The sequence below is a fragment of the Thunnus albacares genome, chromosome 4, assembly GCF_914725855.1.
Source record: "Thunnus albacares chromosome 4, fThuAlb1.1, whole genome shotgun sequence".
NCBI classification, from domain to species: domain Eukaryota; kingdom Metazoa; phylum Chordata; class Actinopteri; order Scombriformes; family Scombridae; genus Thunnus; species Thunnus albacares.
Window position 1 is genome coordinate 16,561,727 of NC_058109.1, and position 21,792 is coordinate 16,583,518.

General features: G+C 42.6%; 3 protein-coding genes across 3 annotated transcripts; all 3 read left to right on the forward strand.

Annotated features, from left to right (window-relative positions):
* Nucleotides 1–598: 598 nt before the first annotated feature.
* Nucleotides 599–2,204, forward strand: LOC122980582. The gene is made up of 5 exons (XM_044348718.1): nt 599–740; nt 894–958; nt 1,097–1,299; nt 1,442–1,758; nt 2,022–2,204. Exons 1-5 carry the CDS (start codon nt 651–653, stop codon nt 2,202–2,204), a joined length of 858 nt encoding a protein of 285 aa, XP_044204653.1. The 5' UTR covers nt 599–650.
* An 8,272-nt stretch (nt 2,205–10,476) lies between these two features.
* LOC122980583 (mucin-3B-like) lies at nt 10,477–12,804 on the forward strand. Its single transcript, XM_044348719.1, has 7 exons — nt 10,477–11,176; nt 11,405–11,529; nt 11,683–11,747; nt 11,853–12,055; nt 12,197–12,362; nt 12,484–12,568; nt 12,670–12,804. The coding sequence occupies exons 1-7, from the start codon at nt 10,729–10,731 to the stop codon at nt 12,802–12,804; spliced, it is 1,227 nt and encodes a 408-aa protein (XP_044204654.1). The 5' UTR covers nt 10,477–10,728.
* A 2,558-nt stretch (nt 12,805–15,362) lies between these two features.
* On the forward strand, nt 15,363–20,424 carry LOC122980588 (uncharacterized protein PB18E9.04c-like). The gene is made up of 2 exons (XM_044348723.1): nt 15,363–16,735; nt 20,245–20,424. Exons 1-2 carry the CDS (start codon nt 15,464–15,466, stop codon nt 20,422–20,424), a joined length of 1,452 nt encoding a protein of 483 aa, XP_044204658.1. The 5' UTR covers nt 15,363–15,463.
* The last annotated feature ends 1,368 nt before the right edge of the window (nt 20,425–21,792 follow it).

Consider the following 21,792-nt stretch of genomic DNA (forward strand, 5'->3'; position numbering starts at 1 on the left):
TACAGTTACAAGTCATACACCTTCTACAGTCTCCTCGAACACAACACCTTTGACAAAACCTACTGCTGCATCCACGAGTGAAGAGACAACTAATGGAAAAACAAGTAGCAATCCACAAACATCTTTACCAACGACACAAACTTCAAAGGCTTTGACATCAGCAGAAATCATCAGCTCAAACACAGTTAAAACATCTACTTCTATACCTCCCTCAAATGCCACTGTCACTGTGACAACACCATCTACAACTCCTCAGTGCAGAGATGAGGACTGTCAGTGTGACAGGGGAGAGTGTATATTCAACACGACACTAGGCAGATGTCACTGCCATTGTCAAGAATCAGTCTATGGAGATTCCTGTGTTTTTGGAGAGAACAACACCTACGCTAATATTGGTGAGATTTTTTCTTCCCAACTACAGTTATTGAAAATATTGTGTTAGCGGAAAATAATTTTTGATAAGTTGTAAGTTTTTAACAATATGTTAATATTAGAATTTGTTTGCTGTTGGAATTGATATTTCTCACAACGTTGAATGTAAAATGTTACTGAAACGTATATATCATGTTATTTCAATGTTAATATAAGGGTGTTATCTATCCTTTTTTTTTTCAGATACCGGAGCAATACCAATTCGACAAGTAAATGTTATGTTGAAAATCAACATGACTTTTGTGGATGCTTATTCTAAGTTAAACTCACCTGAGTCATTGACGTTCATCAATACGTTAACAGAGGAGGTAGAGAATTCTCTAATGTGGCATGACTTAATGATTTTTACACAATAAGTGATCTCACTTCAGAGTATTTACCTCTGTCTTACAACTACTAACTAAATATTATTTACCAGGCAATAATAGCAAATCTCACATCTGTCATGTTATCATTTCCAGCTCGAAGCCCTGTGCAAAGAAGCGGATCCACTGGCCTTTAAAAAAGTACAAATCAAAAAATTAATGTAAGTTTGTTTTACACTTTTATTATTTATTTATTATTATTTATTATTTATTTATTATTTCAAATTATTTGAATGATTACTTTTTATTCAAGTAGAAGTTGTTTTCATTGTTAATATATTTCTATTTTCCTGTTGTAGACCAGGAAGTGTTGTTGCAGAGAGTGTAGCGGAGTACAACTATCTGAACAATGAAACACAAATCCACTATGTCAACACTGAGCTACATGGTGTGTTGACCAACATTTTGAATGACACAAGCAACCTCAATAAGATTTCTCGGGCATTTGGTAATGCCACTGTGCAGTTATATGGACTAACCGTCCAGTCACCTGAGATTAAAAGTAAGTGACTATATGTCAACTCTGAATGTGTATTTCAAATATTGCTTATTTGAAAGTTCATTCAATTTGTCGAAATTTCTATTTTTGTGTGACGACACTCATACAAAATGATTAATTTGTAACATTTTTTTTATTCAATCAGATATCACGGACCTGAAGCCTTTTGTTAACTGCAGTCGGTTTGCCAATTACACTGCTGAGATTAATAATGGTCAATGGCAGTGTTTTGGACCATGCAAAATATACCCTGATTACTGTCATCATCATGGTGAATGTCTGAACGATATTTACAAAGGGCCCATTTGCCTGGAGACATTTACAACTTCATCATCCATCGAGTCACAATCTACATCTTTTACCACGGTGACAGCCACAGGAACAACTGAATCAAAGGTGTCAACCTCAACTCTCACCACAAATGAAGTTACCAAGAGTACCAACTCTGATCATTCCACAACTGTCAGTTCCCCCACAAATACAGAGGTTTCACCCAGTTCATCCTCCACATTCCCTCCAATAAGCACTCATATGAACACAACTCAGATTCCGCTAACAAGCCAAGAATCATCAACAACAATAATGTTCTCAACCACAGAGCCACAGTCTACATCTGTTACGACAGTGATACCCACAGGAACATCTGAATCATCAGCATCATCCTCAGTACTCACCACAATTGGAGTTACAGCAACTATCAACACTGATCATTCTACAACACCTAGGAATTTCCCGACAAGTACAGAGGTATCAACCAGTTTACCTTCCAGAATCCCAACAACCAGCACTCACACAAACACAACTCAGCTTCCACCAAGCAGCCAGTTATCATCTACAACAATAATGTCCTCACCCACAGAGACACAGTCTACATCTCAGACAATGGCAACACCCACAGGAACAACTGAATCAATGGTGTCAACCTCAACACTCACCACAAATGAAGTTACTAAAAGTACCAACACTGATCGTACCACAACGTTCAGTTCCCCCACAAATACAGAGGTTTCACCCAGTTCATCCTCCACATTCCCTCCAATAAGCACTCATATGAACACAACTCAGATTCCGCTAACAAGCCAAGAATCATCAACAACAATAATGTTCTCAACCACAGAGCCACAGTCTACATCTGTTACGACAGTGATACCCACAGGAACATCTGAATCATCAGCATCATCCTCAGTACTCACCACAATTGGAGTTACAGCAACTATCAACACTAATCATTCTACAACACCTAGGAATTTCCCGACAAGTACAGAGGTATCAACCAGTTTACCTTCCAGAATCCCAACAACCAGCACTCACACAAACACAACTCAGCTTCCACCAAGCAGCCAGTTATCATCTACAACAATAATGTCCTCACCCACTGAGTCACAATCTACATCTGTGACAATGGTGACACCCACAGGAACAACTGAATCAGTGGTGTCAACCACAACACTCACCACAAATGAGCTTAGTAAAACTACCAACACTGATCATTCCACAAGAGCCACCAATTTACCAACAAATACAGAGGTTTCACCCAGTTCACCCTCCACTTCCCTGCCTTTAACCACTGATTTTAGTCAAACATCTCCTGGACTCAAATCCGAAACACCAACTAATCCAGATACAACTCAGCTTTTGCTAAGCAGCCAGGAAACATCTTCAACAAAAGTGTCCTCCCCTGCAGAGCCACAGTCTACATCTTTTACCACGGTGACACCCACAGGAACAACTGAATCAAAGGTGTCAACCTCAACTCTCTTCACAAATGAAGTTACCAAGAGTACCAACTCTGATCATTCCACAACTGTCAGTTCCCCCACAAATACAGAGGTTTCACCCAGTTCATCCTCCACATTCCCTCCAATAAGCACTCATATGAACACAACTCAGATTCTGCTAACAAGCCAAGAATCATCAACAACAATAATGTTCTCAACCACAGAGCCACAGTCTACATCTGTTACGACAGTGATACCCACAGGAACATCTGAATCATCAGCATCATCCTCAGTACTCACCACAATTGGAGTTACAGCAACTATCAACACTGATCATTCTACAACACCTAGGAATTTCCCGACAAGTACAGAGGTATCAACCAGTTTACCTTCCAGAATCCCAACAACCAGCACTCACACAAACACAACTCAGCTTCCACCAAGCAGCCAGTTATCATCTACAACAATAATGTCCTCACCCACTGAGTCACAATCTACATCTATGACAATGGCAACACCCATAAGAACAACTGAATCAATGGTGTCAACCTCAACAGTCACCACAAGTGGAGTTAGAAAAACTACAGCAACTGACATTGTCACGACTATCAATAACCTGACAAGTACTGAGGTATCACCCGGTTCAACTTCCACATTCCCTCCCATGAGCAATCACACAAACACATCTCAGCTACCACCAACCAGCCAGGAATCATCTACAACAAAAATGTCCTCCCCTACAGAGCCACATTCTACATCTGTGACAATGGCGACACCCACAAGAACAACTGAATCAGTGGTGTCAACCGCAACACTCACCACAAATGAGCTTAGTAAAACTACCAACACTGATCATTCCACAAGAGCCACCAATTTACCAACAAATACAGAGGTTTCACCCAGTTCACCCTCCACGTCCCTGCCTTTAACCACTGATTTTAGTCAAACATCTCCTGGACTCAAATCCGAAACACCAACTAATCCAGATACAACTCAGCTTTTGCTAAGCAGCCAGGAAACATCTTCAACAAAAGTGTCCTCCCCTGCAGAGCCACAGTCTACATCTTTTACCACTGTGACACCCACAGGAACAACTGAATCAATGGTGTCAACCTCAACACTCACCACAAATGAAGTTACTAAAAGTACCAACACTGATCGTACCACAACGTTCAGTTCCCCCACAAATACAGAGGTTTCACCCAGTTCATCCTCCACATTCCCTCCAATAAGCACTCATATGAACACAACTCAGATTCCGCTAACAAGCCAAGAATCATCAACAACAATAATGTTCTCAACCACAGAGCCACAGTCTACATCTGTTACGACAGTGATACCCACAGGAACATCTGAATCATCAGCATCATCCTCAGTACTCACCACAATTGGAGTTACAGCAACTATCAACACTAATCATTCTACAACACCTAGGAATTTCCCGACAAGTACAGAGGTATCAACCAGTTTACCTTCCAGAATCCCAACAACCAGCACTCACACAAACACAACTCAGCTTCCACCAAGCAGCCAGTTATCATCTACAACAATAATGTCCTCACCCACTGAGTCACAATCTACATCTGTGACAATGGTGACACCCACAGGAACAACTGAATCAGTGGTGTCAACCACAACACTCACCACAAATGAGCTTAGTAAAACTACCAACACTGATCATTCCACAAGAGCCACCAATTTACCAACAAATACAGAGGTTTCACCCAGTTCACCCTCCACTTCCCTGCCTTTAACCACTGATTTTAGTCAAACATCTCCTGGACTCAAATCCGAAACACCAACTAATCCAGATACAACTCAGCTTTTGCTAAGCAGCCAGGAAACATCTTCAACAAAAGTGTCCTCCCCTGCAGAGCCACAGTCTACATCTTTTACCACGGTGACACCCACAGGAACAACTGAATCAAAGGTGTCAACCTCAACTCTCTTCACAAATGAAGTTACCAAGAGTACCAACTCTGATCATTCCACAACTGTCAGTTCCCCCACAAATACAGAGGTTTCACCCAGTTCATCCTCCACATTCCCTCCAATAAGCACTCATATGAACACAACTCAGATTCTCCTAACAAGCCAAGAATCATCAACAACAATAATGTTCTCAACCACAGAGCCACAGTCTACATCTGTTACGACAGTGATACCCACAGGAACATCTGAATCATCAGCATCATCCTCAGTACTCACCACAATTGGAGTTACAGCAACTATCAACACTGATCATTCTACAACACCTAGGAATTTCCCGAGAAGTACAGAGGTATCAACCAGTTTACCTTCCAGAATCCCAACAACCAGCACTCACACAAACACAACTCAGCTTCCACCAAGCAGCCAGTTATCATCTACAACAATAATGTCCTCACCCACTGAGTCACAATCTACATCTATGACAATGGCAACACCCATAAGAACAACTGAATCAATGGTGTCAACCTCAACAGTCACCACAAGTGGAGTTAGAAAAACTACAGCAACTGACATTGTCACGACTATCAATAACCTGACAAGTACTGAGGTATCACCCGGTTCAACTTCCACATTCCCTCCCATGAGCAATCACACAAACACATCTCAGCTACCACCAACCAGCCAGGAATCATCTACAACAAAAATGTCCTCCCCTACAGAGCCACATTCTACATCTGTGACAATGGCGACACCCACAAGAACAACTGAATCAGTGGTGTCAACCGCAACACTCACCACAAATGAGCTTAGTAAAACTACCAACACTGATCATTCCACAAGAGCCACCAATTTACCAACAAATACAGAGGTTTCACCCAGTTCACCCTCCACGTCCCTGCCTTTAACCACTGATTTTAGTCAAACATCTCCTGGACTCAAATCCGAAACACCAACTAATCCAGATACAACTCAGCTTTTGCTAAGCAGCCAGGAAACATCTTCAACAAAAGTGTCCTCCCCTGCAGAGCCACAGTCTACATCTTTTACCACTGTGACACCCACAGGAACAACTGAATCAATGGTGTCAACCTCAACACTCACCACAAATGAAGTTACTAAAAGTACCAACACTGATCGTACCACAACGTTCAGTTCCCCCACAAATACAGAGGTTTCACCCAGTTCATCCTCCACATTCCCTCCAATAAGCACTCATATGAACACAACTCAGATTCCGCTAACAAGCCAAGAATCATCAACAACAATAATGTTCTCAACCACAGAGCCACAGTCTACATCTGTTACGACAGTGATACCCACAGGAACATCTGAATCATCAGCATCATCCTCAGTACTCACCACAATTGGAGTTACAGCAACTATCAACACTAATCATTCTACAACACCTAGGAATTTCCCGACAAGTACAGAGGTATCAACCAGTTTACCTTCCAGAATCCCAACAACCAGCACTCACACAAACACAACTCAGCTTCCACCAAGCAGCCAGTTATCATCTACAACAATAATGTCCTCACCCACTGAGTCACAATCTACATCTGTGACAATGGTGACACCCACAGGAACAACTGAATCAGTGGTGTCAACCACAACACTCACCACAAATGAGCTTAGTAAAACTACCAACACTGATCATTCCACAAGAGCCACCAATTTACCAACAAATACAGAGGTTTCACCCAGTTCACCCTCCACTTCCCTGCCTTTAACCACTGATTTTAGTCAAACATCTCCTGGACTCAAATCCGAAACACCAACTAATCCAGATACAACTCAGCTTTTGCTAAGCAGCCAGGAAACATCTTCAACAAAAGTGTCCTCCCCTGCAGAGCCACAGTCTACATCTTTTACCACGGTGACACCCACAGGAACAACTGAATCAAAGGTGTCAACCTCAACTCTCTTCACAAATGAAGTTACCAAGAGTACCAACTCTGATCATTCCACAACTGTCAGTTCCCCCACAAATACAGAGGTTTCACCCAGTTCATCCTCCACATTCCCTCCAATAAGCACTCATATGAACACAACTCAGATTCTCCTAACAAGCCAAGAATCATCAACAACAATAATGTTCTCAACCACAGAGCCACAGTCTACATCTGTTACGACAGTGATACCCACAGGAACATCTGAATCATCAGCATCATCCTCAGTACTCACCACAATTGGAGGTACAGCAACTATCAACACTGATCATTCTACAACACCTAGGAATTTCCCGACAAGTACAGAGGTATCAACCAGTTTACCTTCCAGAATCCCAACAACCAGCACTCACACAAACACAACTCAGCTTCCACCAAGCAGCCAGTTATCATCTACAACAATAATGTCCTCACCCACTGAGTCACAATCTACATCTATGACAATGGCAACACCCATAAGAACAACTGAATCAATGGTGTCAACCTCAACAGTCACCACAAGTGGAGTTAGAAAAACTACAGCAACTGACATTGTCACGACTATCAATAACCTGACAAGTACTGAGGTATCACCCGGTTCAACTTCCACATTCCCTCCCATGAGCAATCACACAAACACATCTCAGCTACCACCAACCAGCCAGGAATCATCTACAACAAAAATGTCCTCCCCTACAGAGCCACATTCTACATCTGTGACAATGGCGACACCCACAAGAACAACTGAATCAGTGGTGTCAACCGCAACACTCACCACAAATGAGCTTAGTAAAACTACCAACACTGATCATTCCACAAGAGCCACCAATTTACCAACAAATACAGAGGTTTCACCCAGTTCACCCTCCACGTCCCTGCCTTTAACCACTGATTTTAGTCAAACATCTCCTGGACTCAAATCCGAAACACCAACTAATCCAGATACAACTCAGCTTTTGCTAAGCAGCCAGGAAACATCTTCAACAAAAGTGTCCTCCCCTGCAGAGCCACAGTCTACATCTTTTACCACTGTGACACCCACAGGAACAACTGAATCAAAGGTGTCAACCTCAACTCTCACCACAAATGAAGTTACCAAGAGTACCAACTCTGATCATTCCACAACTGTCAGTTCCCCCACAAATACAGAGGTTTCACCCAGTTCATCGTCCACATTCCCTCCAATAAGCACTCATATGAACACAACTCAGATTCTGCTAACAAGTCAAGAATCATCAACAACAATAATGTTCTCAACCACAGAGCCACAGTCTACATCTGTTACGACAGTGATACCCACAGGAACATCTGAATCATCAGCATCATCCTCAGTACTCACCACAATTGGAGTTACAGCAACTATCAACACTGATCATTCTACAACACCTAGGAATTTCCCGACAAGTACAGAGGTATCAACCAGTTTACCTTCCAGAATCCCAACAACCAGCACTCACACAAACACAACTCAGCTTCCTCCAAGCAGCCAGTTATCATCTACAACAACGTCCTCACCCACTGAGTCACAATCTACATCTGTGACAATGGCAACACCCATAAGAACAACTGAATCAATGGTGTCAACCTCAACAGTCACCACAAGTGGAGTTAGAAAAACTACAGCAACTGACATTGTCACGACTATCAATAACCTGACAAGTACTGAGGTATCACCCGGTTCAACGTCCACATTCCCTCCCATGAGCAATCACACAAACACATCTCAGCTACCACCAACCAGCCAGGAATCTTCGGCAACCAAAATGTCCTCCCCCACAGAGCCACAGTCTACATCTGTGACAATGGTGACACCCACAGGAACAACTGAATCAATGTTGTCAACCTCAGCACTCACCACAAATGAAGTTACCAAAATTACCAACACTGATCATACCACAACTTTCAGTTCCCCCACAAATACAGAGGTTTCGCCCAATTCACCCTCTTTATCCCCTACAATAGGAACTCACACGAACACAACTCAGATTCCGCCAAGCAGCCAGAAATCATCTACAACAATAATGTCCTCAACCACAGAGCCACCGTCTACACCTGTCACAATGGCGACACCCACAGGAACAACTGAATCAATGCTGTCAACCTCAAGACTCACCACAAATGAAATTACTAAAGCTACCAACGTTGATCATTCCACAAGAACCATCAATTTACCAACAAATGCAGAGCTTTCACCCAGTTCACCCTCCACACTACCTCCTTTAACCACTCATTTTAGTCAAACATCTCCTGGACTCAAATCTGAAACACCAACAAATCCGGATACAACTCAGCTTTCGGTAAGCAGCCAGGAAAGATCTACAACCAAAATGTCCTCCCCTGCAGAGCCACAATCTACATTTTTTACAACGGTGGGACCCACAGGAACAACTGAAACAAAACAAATAGTCACCACAAATGAAGTTCCTCAAACTGCCAACACTGATCATTCCACAACTATCAGTTCCCGCACAAATACAGGGGTTTCGCCCAATCCACCCTCTTTATCCCCTACAATAGGCACTCACACAAACACAACTCAGCTACCACCAACCAGCCAGGAATCATCTACAAAAATCTTGTCCTCACCTATAGAGCGACCGTCTTCATCTGTCACAACGGTGACACCTACAGGAAGAACTGAATCTATGCTATCAACTTCAACAGTCATTACAGGCGGAGTTAGAAAAACTACTGCAACTGACATTTTCACAACGGTCAATAACCTGACAAGTACCAAGACATCGCCCAGTTCAACCTTCACATTCCCTCCAATAAGCAATCACACAAATACAACTCAGCCACCACCAACCATCCAGGAATCATCTACAACAATAATGTCCTCACCCACAGAGCCACAGTCTACATTTGTTACGACAACAACACCCACAGGGACAACTGAATCATCAGCATCAACCTCAACACTCACCACAAACGAAATTACAGCCACTGTCAACATTGATCATTCCACAACAACAAGCACTTTCCCCACAAATACAGAGGTTTCACCCAATTCACCCTCCTTATTCCCTTCAATAAGTACTCATACAAACACAACTCTGCTTACGCAAACAATCCAGGAATCATCCACAATACTGTACTCTCCCACAGAGCTGCAGTCTACATCTGTGACAACACCGCCACCTACAGGAACAACTGAATCAACAGCATCTACCTCAACTATTACCACAAATGAAGTTACAGCCTCTATCAACACTGATTATTCCACATCAAATATCAATTTCCCGACAATTTCCAAGGTTTCATCTAATTTACCATCTACAGTCACTCCATTGATTAGTCATTTCACTCAAACATCTCCCGGACCTTCTTCCTCAACACAGAGTATGCCAGTCACTGTAACAAGCGAATCTATTAGATCATCACCATCATCCACATCTACAACTGTTTCACAACCATCAACCCTTCAGAATACAGAAACAACTGGAATGTCTGAGCAAACAGCATCAACTCAGAAAGATTCAATGACTAACTCAACCTCACCAGTAGCACAGACAACAACAACTGCATCATCAGCTTCAAGTTCAGTAATTCCCTCAACTGGATTTACACTATCTACCAATTCCAACATAACCACACCTGCTGTCATTATTCAAACAACAACAATATCAACTGAGAACACAACTCGGCTTCCAATTGACAGTCAGGGAACATCAAGTGCAACCTCTACAATCTCTCCAATTACCACACTGTTGACAACCAAACAAGCACTTTCTACATCAACAAATACAGTTACACCTACAACAACAACTTTATCAACAGAGTCACATCTGCCAACTGAGTTCACCTCATCGCTGTCCACGGCTTCCAAGCACACCACACAGACAACTAATGTCATGACACAAACTTCTTTTCCACCTACACCTACTGTCAGACCACAATCAAATTCTTCAGTTACAAGTCATACACCTTCTACAGTCTCCTCGAACACAACACCTTTGACAAAACCTACTGCTGTATCCACAAGTGAAGAGACAACTAATGGAAAAACAAGTAGCAATCCACAAACATCTTTACCAATGACACAAACTTCAAAGGCTTTGACATCAGCAGAAATCATCAGCTCAAACACAGTTAAAACATCTACCATTATCCCTCTCTCAAATGCCACTGTCACTGTGACAACACCATCTACAACTCCTCAGTGCAGAGATGAGGACTGTCAGTGTAACGGGGGAGAGTGTATATTCAACACGACACTAGGCAGATGTCACTGCCATTGTCAAGAATCAGTCTATGGAGATTCCTGTGTTTTTGGACAGAACAACACCCACCCTAATATTGGTGAGACTTTTTCTTCCCAACTACAGTTCTTCATAATAATATATAAGATGAAAATAACTTTTGAACACAGAGATAAGTTTTAAGCTCTTAGCAATATGTTAATTTCAAATTTATTTTCTGTTGGAAGTGATATTTCTCACCACATTGAATGTAAAATGTTACTGAAATGTATATATCATGTTATTGCAATATTAATATAAGGGTGTCATCTGTTGTTTTTTTTTCCAGATTCCGGAGCAATACCAACTCGACGGGTAAATGTTACAATGAAAATCGACATCACTTTTGTGGATGCTTATACAAATTTAAACTCACCTGAGTCCTTGACATTCATCAACAAATTAAGAAAGGAGGTAAGGCATATTTTATTGTGGCATGATTTAATGATTTTTGCACAATAAGTGATCTCACTTCAGCATATTTACCTCTGTCTTATAACCACTAACTAATAATTATTTACCGGGCAATAATAGCAAATGTCACATCTGTCATGTTCTCATTTCCAGCTCGAAGCCCTGTGCAAAGAAGCTGATCCACTGGCCTTTAAAAAAGTACAAATCATCAATTTAATGTAGGTTTTTATTAAACTTTACTGATAAAATTATTTAAATGAGTACTTTTTATCCAAGTAGAAATTGTTTTCATTTGGTAATATATTTCTATTTACCTATTGTAGACCAGGATCTGTTGTTGCAGAGAGCGTAGCAGAGTACAACTATCTGAACAATGAAACACAAATCCACTATGTCAACACCAAACTAGATGGGGTGTTGACCAACATCTTGAATGACACAAATAACCTCAATAAGATTTCTCGGGCATTTAATAATGCCAGTGTGCAGTTAAATGGACTCACCTTCCAGTCACCTGAGATTAAAAGTAAGTGAATATATGTCAACGCTGAATGTGTATTTCTCATATTGCTTATATTAGTGTTTATTCAATTTGTCAAAATTTCTATTTTTGTGTGATGATACTCCTACAAAATGATTAATACGTAACATTTTTTTTATCAATCAGATATCACAGACTTGAAGCCTTTTGTTAACTGCAGTCGGTTTGTTGATTACACTGCCGTGATTAGTAATGGTCAGTGGCAGTGTGTTGGACCATGCAAAACAAACCCTGATTACTGTCATCATCATGGAGATTGTCTTAATGACATTTACACAGGGTCCATTTGCAGGTAAGCCCAACCATCCACTTTTTACTTTATTTTAATTGCAAAGAGCTTAGATACATCTAATATGCTTGTTCATAATAATAATTTTGTCAACGTACTTCACTTTTGTGGCCTTTCGACATAGGTGTTACGAGTCTAGCCTGGAGCAGTTTTATGGCCCACAGTGTGAGTTCTCAACCACAGAGCCACAGTCTACATCTGTTACGACAGTGATACCCACAGGAACATCTGAATCATCAGCATCATCCTCAGTACTCACCACAATTGGAGTTACAGCAACTATCAACACTGATCATTCTACAACACCTAGGAATTTCCCGACAAGTACAGAGGTATCAACCAGTTTACCTTCCAGAATCCCAACAACCAGCACTCACACAAACACAACTCAGCTTCCACCAAGCAGCCAGTTATCATCTACAACAATAATGTCCTCACCCACTGAGTCACAATCTACATCTGTGACAATGGCAACACCCATAAGAACAACTGAATCAATGGTGTCAACCTCAACAGTCACCACAAGTGGAGTTAGAAAAACTACAGCAACTGACATTGTCACAACTATCAATAACCTGACAAGTACTGAGGTATCACCCGGTTCAACTTCCACATTCCCTCCCATGAGCAATCACACAAACACATCTCAGCTACCACCAACCAGCCAGGAATCATCTACAACAAAAATGTCCTCCCCCACAGAGCCACAGTCTACATCTGTGACAACGGTGACACCCACAGGAACAACTGAATCAGTGGTGTCAACCTCAACACTCACCACAAATGAGCTTAGTAAAACTACCAACACTGATCATTCCACAAGAGCCACCAATTTACCAACAAATACAGAGGTTTCACCCAGTTCACCCTCCACGTCCCTGCCTTTAACCACTGATTTTAGTCAAACATCTCCTGGACTCAAATCCGAAACACCAACTAATCCAGATACAACTCAGCTTTTGCTAAGCAGCCAGGAAACATCTTCAACAAAAGTATCCTCCCCTGCAGAGCCACAGTCTACATCTTTTACCACGGTGACACCCACAGGAACAACTGAATCAAAGGTGTCAACCTCAACTCTCTTCATAAATGAAGTTACCAAGAGTACCAACTCTGATCATTCCACAACTGTCAGTTCCCCCACAAATACAGAGGTTTCACCCAGTTCATCCTCCACATTCCCTCCAATAAGCACTCATATGAACACAACTCAGATTCTGCTAACAAGTCAAGAATCATCAACAACAATAATGTTCTCAACCACAGAGCCACAGTCTACATCTGTTACGACAGTGATACCCACAGGAACATCTGAATCATCAGCATCATCCTCAGTACTCACCACAATTGGAGTTACAGCAACTATCAACACTGATCATTCTACAACACCTAGGAATTTCCCGACAAGTACAGAGGTATCAACCAGTTTACCTTCCAGAATCCCAACAACCAGCACTCACACAAACACAACTCAGCTTCCACCAAGCAGCCAGTTATCATCTACAACAATAATGTCCTCACCCACTGAGTCACAATCTACATCTGTGACAATGGCAACACCCATAAGAACAACTGAATCAATGGTGTCAACCTCAACAGTCACCACAAGTGGAGTTAGAAAAACTACAGCAACTGACATTGTCACGACTATCAATAACCTGACAAGTACTGAGGTATCACCCGGTTCAACTTCCACATTCCCTCCCATGAGCAATCACACAAACACATCTCAGCTACCACCAACCAGCCAGGAATCATCTACAACAAAAATGTCCTCCCCCACAGAGCCACAGTCTACATCTGTGACAACGGTGACACCCACAGGAACAACTGAATCAGTGGTGTCAACCTCAACACTCACCACAAATGAGCTTAGTAAAACTACCAACACTGATCATTCCACAAGAGCCACCAATTTACCAACAAATACAGAGGTTTCACCCAGTTCACCCTCCACGTCCCTGCCTTTAACCACTGATTTTAGTCAAACATCTCCTGGACTCAAATCCGAAACACCAACTAATCCAGATACAACTCAGCTTTTGCTAAGCAGCCAGGAAACATCTTCAACAAAAGTATCCTCCCCTGCAGAGCCACAGTCTACATCTTTTACCACGGTGACACCCACAGGAACAACTGAATCAAAGGTGTCAACCTCAATTCTCTTCACAAATGAAGTTACCAAGAGTACCAACTCTGATCATTCCACAACTGTCAGTTCCCCCACAAATACAGAGGTTTCACCCAGTTCATCCTCCACATTCCCTCCAATAAGCACTCATATGAACACAACTCAGATTCTGCTAACAAGTCAAGAATCATCAACAACAATAATGTTCTCAACCACAGAGCCACAGTCTACATCTGTGACAATGGCAACACCCATAAGAACAACTGAATCAATGGTGTCAACCTCAACAGTCACCACAAGTGGAGTTAGAAAAACTACAGCAACTGACATTGTCACGACTATCAATAACCTGACAAGTACTGAGGTATCACCCGGTTCAACTTCCACATTCCCTCCCATGAGCAATCACACAAACACATCTCAGCTACCACCAACCAGCCAGGAATCATCTACAACAAAAATGTCCTCCCCCACAGAGCCACAGTCTACATCTGTGACAACGGTGACACCCACAGGAACAACTGAATCAGTGGTGTCAACCTCAACACTCACCACAAATGAGCTTAGTAAAACTACCAACACTGATCATTCCACAAGAGCCACCAATTTACCAACAAATACAGAGGTTTCACCCAGTTCACCCTCCACGTCCCTGCCTTTAACCACTGATTTTAGTCAAACATCTCCTGGACTCAAATCCGAAACACCAACTAATCCAGATACAACTCAGCTTTTGCTAAGCAGCCAGGAAACATCTTCAACAAAAGTATCCTCCCCTGCAGAGCCACAGTCTACATCTTTTACCACGGTGACACCCACAGGAACAACTGAATCAAAGGTGTCAACCTCAACTCTCTTCATAAATGAAGTTACCAAGAGTACCAACTCTGATCATTCCACAACTGTCAGTTCCCCCACAAATACAGAGGTTTCACCCAGTTCATCCTCCACATTCCCTCCAATAAGCACTCATATGAACACAACTCAGATTCTGCTAACAAGTCAAGAATCATCAACAACAATAATGTTCTCAACCACAGAGCCACAGTCTACATCTGTTACGACAGTGATACCCACAGGAACATCTGAATCATCAGCATCATCCTCAGTACTCACCACAATTGGAGTTACAGCAACTATCAACACTGATCATTCTACAACACCTAGGAATTTCCCGACAAGTACAGAGGTATCAACCAGTTTACCTTCCAGAATCCCAACAACCAGCACTCACACAAACACAACTCAGCTTCCACCAAGCAGCCAGTTATCATCTACAACAATAATGTCCTCACCCACTGAGTCACAATCTACATCTGTGACAATGGCAACACCCATAAGAACAACTGAATCAATGGTGTCAACCTCAACAGTCACCACAAGTGGAGTTAGAAAAACTACAGCAACTGACATTGTCACGACTATCAATAACCTGACAAGTACTGAGGTATCACCCGGTTCAACTTCCACATTCCCTCCCATGAGCAATCACACAAACACATCTCAGCTACCACCAACCAGCCAGGAATCATCTACAACAAAAATGTCCTCCCCCACAGAGCCACAGTCTACATCTGTGACAACGGTGACACCCACAGGAACAACTGAATCAGTGGTGTCAACCTCAACAGTCACCACAAGTGGAGTTAGAAAAACTACAGCAACTGACATTGTCACGACTATCAATAACCTGACAAGTACTGAGGTATCACCCGGTTCAACTTCCACATTCCCTCCCATGAGCAATCACACAAACACATCTCAGCTACCACCAACCAGCCAGGAATCATCTACAACAAAAATGTCCTCCCCCACAGAGCCACAGTCTACATCTGTGACAACGGTGACACCCACAGGAACAACTGAATCAGTGGTGTCAACCTCAACACTCACCACAAATGAGCTTAGTAAAACTACCAACACTGATCATTCCACAAGAGCCACCAATTTACCAACAAATACAGAGGTTTCACCCAGTTCACCCTCCACGTCCCTGCCTTTAACCACTGATTTTAGTCAAACATCTCCTGGACTCAAATCCGAAACACCAACTAATCCAGATACAACTCAGCTTTTGCTAAGCAGCCAGGAAACATCTTCAACAAAAGTATCCTCCCCTGCAGAGCCACAGTCTACATCTTTTACCATGGTGACACCCACAGGAACAACTGAATCAAAGGTGTCAACCTCAACTCTCTTCACAAATGAAGTTACCAAGAGTACCAACTCTGATCATTCCACAACTGTCAGTTCCCCCACAAATACAGAGGTTTCACCCAGTTCATCCTCCACATTCCCTCCAATAAGCACTCATATGAACACAACTCAGATTCTGCTAACAAGTCAAGAATCATCAACAACAATAATGTTCTCAACCACAGAGCCACAGTCTACATCTGTGACAATGGCAACACCCATAAGAACAACTGAATCAATGGTGTCAACCTCAACAGTCACCACAAGTGGAGTTAGAAAAACTACAGCAACTGACATTGTCACGACTATCAATAACCTGACAAGTACTGAGGTATCACCCGGTTCAACTTCCACATTCCCTCCCATGAGCAATCACACAAACACATCTCAGCTACCACCAACCAGCCAGGAATCATCTACAACAAAAATGTCCTCCCCCACAGAGCCACAGTCTACATCTGTGACAACGGTGACACCCACAGGAACAACTGAATCAGTGGTGTCAACCTCAACACTCACCACAAATGAGCTTAGTAAAACTACCAACACTGATCATTCCACAAGAGCCACCAATTTACCAACAAATACAGAGGTTTCACCCAGTTCACCCTCCACGTCCCTGCCTTTAACCACTGATTTTAGTCAAACATCTCCTGGACTCAAATCCGAAACACCAACTAATCCAGATACAACTCAGCTTTTGCTAAGCAGCCAGGAAACATCTTCAACAAAAGTATCCTCCCCTGCAGAGCCACAGTCTACATCTTTTACCACAGTGACACCCACAGGAACAACTGAATCAAAGGTGTCAACCTCAACTCTCTTCACAAATGAAGTTACCAAGAGTACCAACTCTGATCATTCCACAACTGTCAGTTCCCCCACAAATACAGAGGTTTCACCCAGTTCATCCTCCACATTCCCTCCAATAAGCACTCATATGAACACAACTCAGATTCTGCTAACAAGTCAAGAATCATCAACAACAATAATGTTCTCAACCACAGAGCCACAGTCTACATCTGTTACGACAGTGATACCCACAGGAACATCTGAATCATCAGCATCATCCTCAGTACTCACCACAATTGGAGTTACAGCAACTATCAACACTGATCATTCTACAACACCTAGGAATTTCCCGACAAGTACAGAGGTATCAACCAGTTTACCTTCCAGAATCCCAACAACCAGCACTCACACAAACACAACTCAGCTTCCACCAAGCAGCCAGTTATCATCTACAACAATAATGTCCTCACCCACTGAGTCACAATCTACATCTGTGACAATGGCAACACCCATAAGAACAACTGAATCAATGGTGTCAACCTCAACAGTCACCACAAGTGGAGTTAGAAAAACTACAGCAACTGACATTGTCACGACTATCAATAACCTGACAAGTACTGAGGTATCACCCGGTTCAACTTCCACATTCCCTCCCATGAGCAATCACACAAACACATCTCAGCTACCACCAACCAGCCAGGAATCATCTACAACAAAAATGTCCTCCCCCACAGAGCCACAGTCTACATCTGTGACAACGGTGACACCCACAGGAACAACTGAATCAGTGGTGTCAACCTCAACACTCACCACAAATGAGCTTAGTAAAACTACCAACACTGATCATTCCACAAGAGCCACCAATTTACCAACAAATACAGAGGTTTCACCCAGTTCACCCTCCACGTCCCTGCCTTTAACCACTGATTTTAGTCAAACATCTCCTGGACTCAAATCCGAAACACCAACTAATCCAGATACAACTCAGCTTTTGCTAAGCAGCCAGGAAACATCTTCAACAAAAGTATCCTCCCCTGCAGAGCCACAGTCTACATCTTTTACCACGGTGACACCCACAGGAACAACTGAATCAAAGGTGTCAACCTCAATTCTCTTCACAAATGAAGTTACCAAGAGTACCAACTCTGATCATTCCACAACTGTCAGTTCCCCCACAAATACAGAGGTTTCACCCAGTTCATCCTCCACATTCCCTCCAATAAGCACTCATATGAACACAACTCAGATTCTGCTAACAAGTCAAGAATCATCAACAACAATAATGTTCTCAACCACAGAGCCACAGTCTACATCTGTGACAATGGCAACACCCATAAGAACAACTGAATCAATGGTGTCAACCTCAACAGTCACCACAAGTGGAGTTAGAAAAACTACAGCAACTGACATTGTCACGACTATCAATAACCTGACAAGTACTGAGGTATCACCCGGTTCAACTTCCACATTCCCTCCCATGAGCAATCACACAAACACATCTCAGCTACCACCAACCAGCCAGGAATCATCTACAACAAAAATGTCCTCCCCCACAGAGCCACAGTCTACATCTGTGACAACGGTGACACCCACAGGAACAACTGAATCAGTGGTGTCAACCTCAACACTCACCACAAATGAGCTTAGTAAAACTACCAACACTGATCATTCCACAAGAGCCACCAATTTACCAACAAATACAGAGGTTTCAACCAGTTCACCCTCCACGTCCCTGCCTTTAACCACTGATTTTAGTCAAACATCTCCTGGACTCAAATCCGAAACACCAACTAATCCAGATACAACTCAGCTTTTGCTAAGCAGCCAGGAAACATCTTCAACAAAAGTATCCTCCCCTGCAGAGCCACAGTCTACATCTTTTACCACGGTGACACCCACAGGAACAACTGAATCAAAGGTGTCAACCTCAACTCTCTTCATAAATGAAGTTACCAAGAGTACCAACTCTGATCATTCCACAACTGTCAGTTCCCCCACAAATACAGAGGTTTCACCCAGTTCATCCTCCACATTCCCTCCAATAAGCACTCATATGAACACAACTCAGATTCTGCTAACAAGTCAAGAATCATCAACAACAATAATGTTCTCAACCACAGAGCCACAGTCTACATCTGTTACGACAGTGATACCCACAGGAACATCTGAATCATCAGCATCATCCTCAGTACTCACCACAATTGGAGTTACAGCAACTATCAACACTGATCATTCTACAACACCTAGGAATTTCCCGACAAGTACAGAGGTATCAACCAGTTTACCTTCCAGAATCCCAACAACCAGCACTCACACAAACACAACTCAGCTTCCACCAAGCAGCCAGTTATCATCTACAACAATAATGTCCTCACCCACTGAGTCACAATCTACATCTGTGACAATGGCAACACCCATAAGAACAACTGAATCAATGGTGTCAACCTCAGCACTCACCACAAATGAAGTTACCAAAATTACCAACACTGATCATACCACAACTTTCAGTTCCCCCACAAATACAGAGGTTTCGCCCAATTCACCCTCTTTATCCCCTACAATAAGCACGCACACAAACACAACTCAGCTTCCAACAACCGGCCAGGAATTCTCTACAACAAAAATATCCTCACCCACAGAGCCACAGTCTACATCTCTGACAATGGCGACACCCACAGGAACAACTGAATCAATGCTGTCAACCTCAACACTCACCACAAATGAAGTTACTAAAGCTACCAACCCTGATCACTCCACAATGTTCAGTTCTCCCACAAATACAGAGGTTTTGCCCAATTCACCCTCTTTATCCCCTACAATAGGAACTCACACGAACACAACTCAGATTCCGCCAAGCAGCCAGAAATCATCTACAACAATAATGTCCTCAACCACAGAGCCACCGTCTACACCTGTCACAATGGCGACACCCACAGGAACAACTGAATCAATGCTGTCAACCTCAAGACTCACCACAAATGAAATTACTAAAGCTACTAACATTGATCATTCCACAAGAACCATCAATTTATCAACAAATGCAGAGCTTTCACCCAGTTCACCCTCCACACTACCTCCTTTAACCACTCATTTTAGTCAAACATCTCCTGGACTCAAATCTGAAACACCAACAAATCCGGATACAACTCAGCTTTCGGTAAGCAGCCAGGAAAGATCTACAACCAAAACATCCTCCCCTGCAGAGCCACAATCTACATTTTTTACAACGGTGGGACCCACAGGAACAACTGAAATAAAACAAACAGTCACCACAAATGAAGTTCCTCAAACTGCCAACACTGATCATTCCACAACTATCAGTTCCCGCACAAATACAGGGGTTTCGCCCAATCCACCCTCTTTATCCCCTACAATAGGCACTCACACAAACACAACTCAGCTACCACCAACCAGCCAGGAATCATCTACAAAAATCTTGTCCTCACCTACAGAGCGACCATCTTCATCTGTCACGACGGTGACACCTACAGGAAGAACTGAATCTATGCTATCAACTTCAACAGTCATTACAGGCGGAGTTAGAAAAACTACTGCAACTGACATTTTCACAACGGTCCACAACCTGACAAGTACCAAGACATCACCCAGTTCAACTTTCACATTCCCTCCAATAAGCAATCACACAAATACAACTCAGCTACCACCAACCAGCCAGGAATCATCTACAACAATAATGTCCTCACCCACAGAGCCACAGTCTACATTTGTTACGACAACAACACCCACAGGGACAACTGAATCATCAGCATCAACCTCAACACTCACCACAAACGAAATTACAGCCACTGTCAACATTGATCATTCCACAACAACAAGCACTTTCCCCACAAATACAGAGGTTTCACCCAATTCACCCTCCTTATTCCCTTCAATAAGTACTCATACAAACACAACTCTGCTTACGCAAACAATCCAGGAATCATCCACAATACTGTACTCTCCCACAGAGCTGCAGTCTACATCTGTGACAACACCGCCACCTACAGGAACAACTGAATCAACAGCATCTACCTCAACTATTACCACAAATGAAGTTACAGCCTCTATCAACACTGATTATTCCACATCAAATATCAATTTCCCGACAATTTCCAAGGTTTCATCTAATTTACCATCTACAGTCACTCCATTGATTAGTCATTTCACTCAAACATCTCCCGGACCTTCTTCCTCAACACAGAGTATGCCAGTCACTGTAACAAGTGAATCTATTAGATCATCACCATCATCCACATCTACAACTGTTTCACAACCATCAACCCTTCAGAATACAGAAACAACTGGAATGTCTGA